Here is a 10569-nt window from a genome sequence, read left to right on the forward strand (position 1 = left end):
GTGTTGGGTCACAGTTGGACTCGATGATCTTAGAGGTCTTTTCCAACCTCAATGATTCTATGATTCTATGATTCATTCACTTCATCTTGCAGAGTGCTGCTGGCTTTAATGAGATGGCAGCTCCCACCTTCTCATATGAGAAAACAAGACCACTGGAGGCAGGTAAGACATCTGAGTACCAGCCCTGGGCTTGGTGGGAAGCTGTGGGCCTCATGGTCCCTCTGTGGCAGCACACTGGCAGGCATGTGCTGTGGTGTGATATGGATTTAATGTGTGTTGAGGGGCAGGAGAAGGTGGCTGAACTGCAAGTTTCTCGGAGAGGCAGAGGTCTGGGTTTCTCCTGGATGCTTGGGGTGGTGGAAGGGAGCCATTGGGCAGGCCTGATCAGCTGTCTTCTCCACAGGAGCTTCCAGTGGCACCAGCAGCCTGCGGTCACGATTTGAAAACATGGCTAAGTCAGCAGAGGAGGAGAGCAGAAGGCAGTCAGAGGAGGACCGGGTGAGGCGGCAGGCTCGGGAGTGCCAGGCAGCTCGGTGGAAGGTGAGCCGTAGCCATCTTGCCATGTCCTCCAAGGCTTGCGAAGCACACTTTTCCTCAGGGCCATACAGCTCCATGTCCTTCTACCTGATCTCTTTACAGTAACCTCTTGCCTAAACTGCTTTCCTGCAACTTCCAGGGACTGCCATTGAACTTCACAGCTATCACTGGATTTTCCCTTTCGGCACACACATCAGGACATGCCTGCACCCAGCCATGACCCCTTGTGCTTTGGCCTAGGCTCCTTCTTGCCTCTAGTGCCTGGCAAACAGGGAAATCACACCTCCACAATATTGCCATCCCAGCAGTCTGCATTCAGGGTTTTCCAAACTGGAGATTGCATCCAAACCCTCATGTTTACAAGACCTCCTTCTACATTGTGCTGTTTCTGTATTCAATATGCAGATGAGGTTTCACCAATAAAGCATTCCCTGATACATTCCCTCCTTGAGGCTACTTTCTGCAGACCCCATAGTTGTTACAGGCCTGCTAGTGTCCAGTCCCTGGGGCAGGTTTATGGGAGCTGTAACAGATTTCAGCTGAAGGAAAATTTTCTGAGTTGCTCTGTTGGGAATGGGAACGGACATTGCTCTGGACCTAATTCAAAGGGATTGAGGGGATCTGATGACCTTTCTCCAGCAGGAAATCCCACAAAGAGAGAAGGACCACACAGAGGGAGCCCCTACCACTGTGCCAGCAAGGGTGCCTGGGAGTGCTGACCGAGACAGGCCTGTGTCACAAGGAGAACAGGTGCCAAGGCGGGCTGGGGAGAGCCAGGAAGGGGAGCAGGCAGAGGGGATTGCACCTGAGAGGGGGCTGTGCTTTACGGGCAGCCCTGCAGGAAGAAGTGGGGTGCAGTCACAGCGTGGGAGAGGCTTTGGAAGGAGTGAGGGCGGAAACGTTGGGATGGTGATGGGATGTGGCTGCACAGCACCTTACACCATGAGACGGGCTCTTGGAGTGGGTCAGTGCAGTGGCAGTACAATGAACTGTAGCTAAGTATGTGAGAGAGGTTCAAATACACGAGCCATGAGTGTCTTCACATCAATCCCAGGTGCCAGTTCAGCACAGACCTAATGGCTGAGTTGTTTCCCTGTTGTGCAGAGGATGATGCTCCATTTGTGTCATGGTAACACTAAAGGCACCCGGCATGGAGCGGGCTCCCTTGTGTTGGATGCTGTGCAGTCTTGGGAGAGCTGCCTGCAGTGGATGCTTTGCAGATGACTTTCCTGTCACTTTCTCACTTCATGGCAGGAAGCAAAAAGGGAGGATGAGGAAACACCACCCACTTTGCCACCAAGGCCAGCAGATTTGTCCGAAGAGCTGTGCAAGATCCCCAGCCAGGATCAGCCCATCTACAGTGAAAGTTTGGATGTCAGTGGAGACTATGAGGAGCTGCCAGAGCCTTCTGACTACTGTGGTAGTACCAATGGAGGTGCTGACTATGAGGAGCTGCCAGCACCCTTGGGAAAGGTGGATGCCATCTATGACCATGGAGGAGATGGAGGTGAGGACTATGAGGAGATCCTTCCTGAGGAGCCCAGCCAGAGCCAGCCCCACCTGGGTGAGTACTGATGGAAGAGCCCATGTCTTGGGGAGCTTGTATCTGTCTGCTCACCTCATTGGATGTATGGGACAGACTCCAGAGGGAATTTGTATCCTGAAGTCTACCATGGTCAGGGTAGCAGCCCATGATGATGGAGACTTGGTCGTCTCCCATTCCCTTGCCCGGCTCCAAGGTGTGAGATCAGCTGCATGGGATTCTGGGCCAGGCAGCAAGTATCTCTGCTGGAGCAGGACTCAGGCAGGAGGACCAGAGGGCTGCCGTGGGCTCTGAAGAAGCTGGACCTGGGCTGATGCTTTTGGTGCACTGTTTCCTGACAAGCAACTGCCAGTGCTGCACTGAGGCCTGGGGGTGACCTCTTAATTCAGCCTGTCGCTCAGATGGCTGATGCTCATGAGACCTGATCTGGTGATGTCTCCTGGGTGTGAGGAGTGCAGGGCGGTCTTCCTCCAAGCACATAAGCAAACTGCATGGGCTGCTATTGATGTTTCTGTTGCAGCTTTGCTGGTACTGGAGATGGTAAGTGGAGAGGCTGGAGTTATGTCCAGCCTTTTTCTTGGGAGAGGAACATGAAGCATCAGGACCCTGCCTCTCTCCTTGCAGAAGGGGCGGGAAGTCATACCTTGCTTTGAGCCATGGTACACCTCTCCCTGTTGATAGGGTTTGGATGTGGTTCACCCCAAGGCTGACAGCTGGGTGGAGGGTGGCACTGACCAGATCTATATGGCTGCTTTCACCCTCTTTCTCATCTGCCTGTTCTGTCTTCTACAGGGGAAATGGACAATGTTTATGAGGTGGAGAGCCCTGGGACCTGTGCAGTGGCTCTTTATGATTACCAAGGAGGTGGGTCTGCCATCCAGGCTGTGGGGAGAGGCACTGGGAGCTGGCCAGGGCGATGCAATGGGGAGGTGGTGGCTTACACCATCAGCAGTGGTGAAAAGATTTTGACTTGGTGGTTTAAATTTCTTCCTCTTGGAAAGCAGAATGAGACCTGACTTGGGAACACAGAAGCTTCATCTTTTGTCTGTGAAGTCTTGCTCTTTCTCTGCTTTATCTGTGCTGTTTGATGGGGGTTGGATGAGATGAACTCTGGGGGTTATCAGAATGCTTGTTTTGTATTCTCCTCCTGGGGGGGTGGGAGGAGGGATGTAAAACTATCTCTCTCTGGGGTTATCTTTGCATTGTGACTATCTTTTCTGAACATTTTTTGCAGATGGAGATGATGAGATTTCTTTTGATCCTGATGACACAATCACACACATCGAGATGGTAGATGAAGGCTGGTGGCGGGGGCAGTGCCGGGGCAAAGTAGGCCTCTTTCCAGCAAATTATGTGAAGCTTCTGCAGTGAAACCAGCATTGTCCAAGCTGCTGCCTTCCAAACTTTCGCCTCTCTCTGCTTCAGCCTTTTATGTGTTATTAGCTTAATTTGGCTCAGTCTGGCATGTCTACATGCAAGAAATAGCAAGGAGCAAACTGGCAGTGTCTGAGGGAATGTTTTGGCCTGTGCCCAAGAGGACTTTGGTTCCCATCCACTTCCAGATGGGAAAGGTGGGATGGTTTAAGAGCATGTGAGTGCGATATAAGACATCTTTTCTACCTAGGCTGTCCCACGTGTCAACCAGCAAGCTTGCAGGAGACGTATGTCCATTCCTGTTCCTAACAGGGCAATTCACAGAAAAGACACACCAACTCTAATCCAGTCAAGGCAGAAGGGACATGAGCTATGGGACCTTTTTAAGTTGCTGTGGCCATGGATCTCATCCTACCCAGGGGTCAAGGAAAAGAGCACTGTGAAAGTCAAACTTGCCTTTGTTCCCAAGAAGGGTTTCCACTTGCAGGATGAACTGTGTCTGCAGCATGGGGTAGAGAAACATGAACCTGGTCTATCTGGGCAGATTTCGGGGCTGGGGCCTGGGAACATTTGACCATCACAGTGAACACTGCTGACTTTTCCTGCACACAGACACAAGCTTGGCTGTAGTGAGCTTGTTCCATTAAACAAGAGAAGTGTGTGCTGGCTCAATGAAAATGTAGGATGATCTTGCTAAGATAGGAGATTACTCACTTGGTTTTCCTCTGTGTGCCAGAATGCTGTTGGGAGATGTGTCATTTCTGGAGTAAACCTTGAAAAAGGAAGTGTAAAAATTAGATTATTTTCTGAGAAGAATTATTCTGGAAAATCTGTCTTGGAGCAACAGAGAAATACTAAAAGGCTTCACTTAACAAAGAGTATGTTGATAACTGTCTTGGTTCTCACCCAGGCAGCCCATCAGCCATTTCTGCCAGGGAAATCCTTTCAATCTACCAAATGAATCAGATTGATTACTGCTTGATACAGGCAGTAGAATATTTTTAATAGAGCTCCATTTTTCCTGTTAACTGCTCTGACAGTATAAATAAGCATACACATGCAGGTGGGACTGGAAGAGCAGTTCCACAGCTTGTCTCTAGCCTAAGGGCTCCAGTGTGCCTTGCAGTCAGTGCTAAAGGTAGGTAGGTTCCCCCATCCAGTATTTGGCTCAGCCTGTTCTGTCTGCTGTTGGGTGGTCTGAGTCCCTGTGCTGAATTCAGGCCTTCCCAGTGTGACAGTGAAATAGTTAATGCCTCAGAGGCCTTTGCAGGACTCACTAGTTAAGAAATATTTGCAAGTAATGGTCTCACCAGTTTAATTAACAAAGGAGTGAATTATTTGTTAAAGGGTGTGCTGGCTAGAGCCTCCTTATCTGAAGAATGCTGTTGTTATTTACAATATCCTGCTTATCTGACACAGTTTGGTGAAGAATGAGTTGCATAACCTAAAGGTATATAAACTCTGTAACTGCCCCATTTGGGCAGAGTTCGTATCAGCAGTGACTGTCATTGCTGTGCTGTGTTCTCCCTCATAGCCGTAGTAATAAACTGCTTCTGTTCTGGCCTGACTAAAATTGCATCCCGGTTATTCTGTGACAGCACATGTCCCCTGTGTCTGTTGTAGGCTTGGTTCCTTGCACAGTGAAAAGGGCCCCTTAGCCTTCCTTCATCACAGATGTGGGGAAAAGGCTGAGCAGGTGGGAAGCAGGACAAGAGGAAATTTTTTATTTTTAATGTTTGAAGCAGTTTTCAGTAATAATCCAATGCAAACCGAAGCCCTCCCTTGAACCAGTATGTTCCAGGCTAGATGCTCAACATGCCACTGTAGTTGGTTGTTGTTCCTTTGTGGTATGCAAGTACCATCACAATAAGAATAAATCAGGGACACGCTGAGTAGCACAGCATGTGAGAAGCTGCAGGAGCACACCCCAGTGCAGTGCCAGCTGCCAACAGCAGGGGTGCAGAGGGTCCCACTGTGACACCTTTAGAGTTCAGTGTAGCTCACAGGTTGGTTCTGGACCATCCTGCACTTGAACAAGGCTGTACTACCTGGAAGGTAGTACAGCATCCCTGCTCAGTGTTTGATACTAAGAAATATCACAATCTGTGTCTGTCAATCATGGGAAAGACACATTATGATTCAGGTTATAAATTGTCAATTTTAATGTAAATTTTCTGGAGGTTTTTGGTTTGGGTTTTTGTTTGGTTGATTGGTTTGGGTGGTTTTGTTTTGTTCTTCCCTGAAATAACTTTCCCAATATTTTTTCCTTTATTTCCTGATGTTTCTTTCCAGGAGGCTCTCCAGAATGGGCCTCATTGTGGCAGACTCTCTTATGTGTCCTAGTGAGACTCTGAACTAGGTGTGTTTCAATAATTTTTTACAATCAAGAAGGGTGTATAGCAAGTAGAGCTGGCTGAGAGGCTTGTATCCTGTTTGGGTAGGAGCAACAGGCCATCACAACATGTGGGTTACAGAAACATTTTTTCCCATGAAGAATAAAATCAGTGCGTATTGTGTGCTAAGAAGAACTGGCAAACTGCTCCCAACAAGCTGTATGCCTCATAGGCCCATTTTTTGACTCTCCAGTAGGTTTCTTTGGGAACAGACTGGATCTTCCTGGGTATCTCTTGGTAACTGAGCAATGGATGAGCATGTTTTTGGCCCCTTCCAGCCAACGTGCCCCTATGTGGCACAGCTGCAGAAATGCTGCTGTGGCTGCAGGTGTGCACCTGCATGCACAGCCTGTGCCAGCTTCCCTCCCCATGCAGACTCTTGCACTGGTGGCTGGCTGCTCCTGGCTTCTGTCATGGCATTGGACACTGCTGGCCCTCATGTACTTGCCTGCAGATTTGGCCAGCAAGAAGAGGTTAAGCTGAGGCAGTGGCAGCGGGATGAAGCTGGCTGCCCCACATCACCAGCCAGCCCTCAGCCACTATCGTCCACAGCCACACCACTCACAACAACTGCATTTTGATTTTTGTATGGCTATAAAGCAAAGCAAGCATTTCTGGTGAGGATTTAAGCAATGCCAGCTCACAGCTCACTTGCTGTTTGACCAAAGCACTGAGAATAATGGGTGGCCTGTTTAAACTGCTGGCTGCTGTGCTAATGTACAAAATGCTACAGAGCTTTCATGGCAGCCTGGAGAAACCCAGCAGACATCAGACCCAGTGCCAAAGCATGTGTGGAAGGAAGATGGTGTGACAGCCCCTTTGCAGAGGCCAGATTTTGCAATCCAAGACACTGCCCCCTGTCCCATGCAGGGCCTGGCTCAGTACCTTGGGCAGCCCCAAGGCAGAGCTCACAGCCTTGTTTGGGGCCAGCATGTGTCTGGTGCCATATGAAATTGCCTTTTACAGCATTCCCCGGTAGCAGTGTAGCTGCAACAGGTCCTGTGCTGAGCTCAGCACGACACTTGCAAAATAAAGACATAATCCTGGAACTGTAGCCTTGTTCCCAACTTGCTTTTGCCATTCTGCCATCAGTGATGTGCTGAGGGTCAGACAAGTGATGGCAGTGTGCCACAAGCAGCCACTGCCTGGGCAGGGAGCCCTGAGCCCAGTGCTGCCACCAAAGATTTCCCACAGACAGGCAATGCTGCGCTGACGCCACACCAGCACTCTGTTGCAGCCCTGGTATTGCTCATGCATTGCTGCCTGGGGAGCCCGCCATGTCCCGTCCCCGCACAGCCTTCCATAGGGCCTCCCACACCTCCTGGTTGCGGAGGCTGTAGATGAGGGGGTTCAACATGGGGGTGACAATGCAGTACAGTGCGGAGACCAGTGTGTTGGCTGCCAGGGAGTAGCCGGAGCTGGGCCGGTTGTAGTTCAGGTTGGATGTCACAAAGTACAGGGCAACCACGAGCAGGTGGGCAGAGCACGTGGAGAAGGCCTTGTGCCGGCCGGTGGCCATGGGCATCCCAAGGACGGTGGCCAGGATGCAGAGGTAGGAGATGACAACAAGCAGGAAGGGGCTGAGGCCCACAAAGACACTGGCAGCATGAAGTGCCACTTCGCTGGGGCGGGTGTTGCTGCACGCAGCCCTCAGCAGTGGGGGAACGTCACAGAAGATGTGCTGGAGCCGGGCAGCCCCACAGAAGGAGAGCCTGGAGGCCAGGAGGGTGTGCACAGCCGAGTCCAGCATCCCCCAGAGCCAGCAGCTGGCTGCTGCCACCACACAGACACCCCGGCTCATGGCATGGGAGTAGCGCAGGGGCTGGCATATGGCTGCGTAGCGGTCATAGGCCATGACAGCCAGGAGTGCGCACTCGGCCCCCGCACACCCCATCAGGAAGAACATCTGTGCCAGGCACCCGTGGTAGGAGATGGTTGCCTGCGGGCGCAGGGCATTTGCCAGGATCTTGGGCACTGTTACTGATGAGTAGCAAATGTCCAATCAGGACAGGTGACTGAGGAAGAAGTACATGGGGCTGTGGAGATGGGATCCAGGGACACGAGGGCAAGTATTGCAGAGTTCCCCAGCAGTGTGGCCAGGTAAATGGCCAGGAAAAGAACAAAGATGAAGGGCTGGCCGTGGGAAAAGCCCAGGAGCATGAACTCCGTCACATGAGTCTGGTTCTCACCTGCCATGGGAGCCAGCTGGGTTGGTCTGTGGGCAGAAATGAGCACTGTGAGGAGGTGGTGATTGTGAGCCAGGGGACTGGAGCACAACCACCCACGAGGCAAGGGTTTCACTGGTAGGATGGCTTTGTTCCTATCTCCATACTGGTTGAAAGCTTCCCATGTTGGAATTTCACAAACACTAGGATTTTAGAGTCCAGAGAGCTGCCATTCAATGTTGGATACCTGACTGCAAGAGAATCACACAGAAGAAACCAAGAACAGTGTGCATCTAGACTAACCCACACCTCCTGGGTTCTCCTGCCAGCCCAGTCCCCTTTCTTGAGTATACCAAGTATGTCTCTCTTTTCCTCCTGGTTGTACCTACTGCGACTACATGCTTCCCTGTCTCCTGGACGTGGTTGCATCATTCCTTAGATGCCACAGCCACTAAGCTTGCTCTTCCCCAGCCGCTGGGTTGGGGATGTGGCATCACCCTGCACCAGTTAAAAGAATTTTTTTTTCTTTGTCCTGTCTCCTGCTCTGCCATTTTGGGGGTGCTTTGCTCTGTGATAACCAGCACTTTAAAAAGCATGAGTTCCAACTGAGGATGACTCACCACAAGGTGTTTGTCAAGTGACAGGTGAATTTAAGCCCTCAGGGATCTCCACTGGCCTGGGCCTCCTGACCTTTCTTCCATCATCCTATTTCAATTTTCACCCCGACACAAGGGTTTTGCTTAATGGCATGTGAAGCTACAATGACCATGTCCACATGATGGATGAGGCATGGGGAAGCAGTTATTGCTCATAAACCTCAGACAAGGGCTGTTGAAGGTGATGCTTGCTGGGTGCTTGTGGCCAGAGCTGCTGCTGCCCACCATGCCAGTGCCATGAAGCCCAGCAGACATAGGCCAGGTGCTTTGGTGTGCAAATATGGCCTGGTGCAGCAGCCTCTGTGAGGCTGCTGAAGAAATGGGGCTCAGAGAGAGGTTAAAAACCACCTGCAGTCACCTTGTCTTGGGGTGCAGATCTGTCCCAGCCAGCACTTGGCACGGGCACACACTGCACTCAGCCAGTCTGAAACCAGGGGCTACTCTCGGCTGGATGAGGAAAAGGATCCAGAGAGGCTTAAGCTCACATATATGACGATAAGGGGGCAAACAGGGCTGGAAAGCACCAAGGCAGACTGTGGCTGCATGACAATACAGGGCACCTTGGGGAACCATAGGTGATCTTGGGGCTGTGCATAATAAAATGCTGTTCTCCCTCTGCAGCTTTTTCTTTGGCTCCATTCGATTGCCTCAGTAGATGTTAGCACTCTAAACTATTCCTGAATCAGAGAATAAGGTAACTGGCCAGTGTACTGGCCATCGCTGAGCAAAGTGTTTGCCAGGAGCTGTGGCGGGACCAGTGCTGGCTTCTGGGCGGGTTCTCATTGACAGCACTGGGGTATGGCTGGGGTGCGAGGGAGGATTGAACATCAGTGAATTCAAGGATTTAGTTCACTGCTATTCTGACTTGGAAATCGTACACTTCAAAACAAGGCCTGCCTGCCTCAGCACAGGGCAGCTGTGAGCAGCTTTTCCTTACAGGTAACTCCGACAAATCTCCTGTGGTCAGGATTCAACAGTGTTCCCAGACAAGCTATCAATTCATGTCACTCTCCATTTACTAAACATTAAAGATGTCACCTGCTGGCTATGCAGGGGCCCATTGCCATTATATAAGACCAAAGTGAATATGACCAAAAAAAGAAAGCATTCCCTTCCTCTTTATGCATGTGTTTTTAGCAGCTGAAGTTAATTGTCATGTCTCTTCATGAGATTAAACAACACAGTTAAATTTCAGGTTGGTACCCTTGCTTTACACCCATTAATCTGTTTTTAATTTCTCTGACCAAAGCATGTATCTATGTATCAATCATGATTTTAAAACGTTGAGCAATGGAGAATTCACTGCTTCTGGTGGGAGGTTTTTTCTTACAGCTACTTACCGCAAAAACTGTCAAAGCACGGTTAAAAATTGTGTGCTTTTTTTCCTGTTGGAATTGCTTGAATGTCAGCTCTGTCTCATTCATAATTTTCAGGTCTTTCTCTTCCAGATTAAGGACCCTCTATTCTAATTGTATATTCTCCTTGCTTCTACTTGTGCACTGTAATCAGTATCAGTGTTTGCTAAGTAGAAGAGCAGCTAAGTTCTGATTAATTTCTCTTTTACTCTCCAGTTTTTCAACTTTTTTTTTTAATTTTAATATTGAGGGAAAACTTTCAGTCAAAAGATAAATTCTTCTTTGCCTAGCATAATGACATCTAAACTTGTTACTCCATCTTGGATGTGGGTGCTACAAGGCTGAGAAACCACTGCCTGGCCGAACTCTACAGCAGACTCCCAGGTCAACATATTCTTTAATAGGGTTTTTTTTATTACTAATTTTGCATACATTGGACAGGTACATAAGGACTATATTATCCAATATTCTGGAAATCTCAGACCATCGTTCCTCCTCCAGCCAGCCCCCAGCCAAAGCCATGTGCATTTTGATGCAAAACCAGCA

The 10569-nt window shown here is 49.8% G+C and overlaps 1 protein-coding gene and 1 pseudogene across 1 annotated transcript in view; one reads left to right on the forward strand and one right to left on the reverse strand.

The window, feature by feature from the left end:
- LOC103895283 (hematopoietic lineage cell-specific protein) overlaps positions 1 to 3451 on the forward strand; it is a 19123-nt gene extending 15672 nt beyond the window's left edge. The window contains exons 9-14 of the mRNA XM_019470890.1: positions 93 to 162; positions 404 to 498; positions 1180 to 1287; positions 1792 to 2101; positions 2873 to 2944; positions 3315 to 3451. Coding sequence (XP_019326435.1) covers positions 93 to 162; positions 404 to 498; positions 1180 to 1287; positions 1792 to 2101; positions 2873 to 2944; positions 3315 to 3451 — 792 coding nt within the window. The remainder of the gene's footprint in view (positions 1 to 92; positions 163 to 403; positions 499 to 1179; positions 1288 to 1791; positions 2102 to 2872; positions 2945 to 3314) is intronic.
- A 3645-nt stretch (positions 3452 to 7096) lies between these two features.
- LOC103895284 lies at positions 7097 to 8043 on the reverse strand (annotated as a pseudogene).
- Between the last annotated feature and the right edge of the window lie 2526 nt (positions 8044 to 10569).

The sequence above is a fragment of the Aptenodytes forsteri genome, unplaced genomic scaffold (genome assembly GCF_000699145.1).
Source record: "Aptenodytes forsteri isolate BGI_AS27 unplaced genomic scaffold, ASM69914v1 Scaffold304, whole genome shotgun sequence".
Taxonomy (NCBI): Eukaryota; Metazoa; Chordata; class Aves; order Sphenisciformes; family Spheniscidae; genus Aptenodytes; species Aptenodytes forsteri.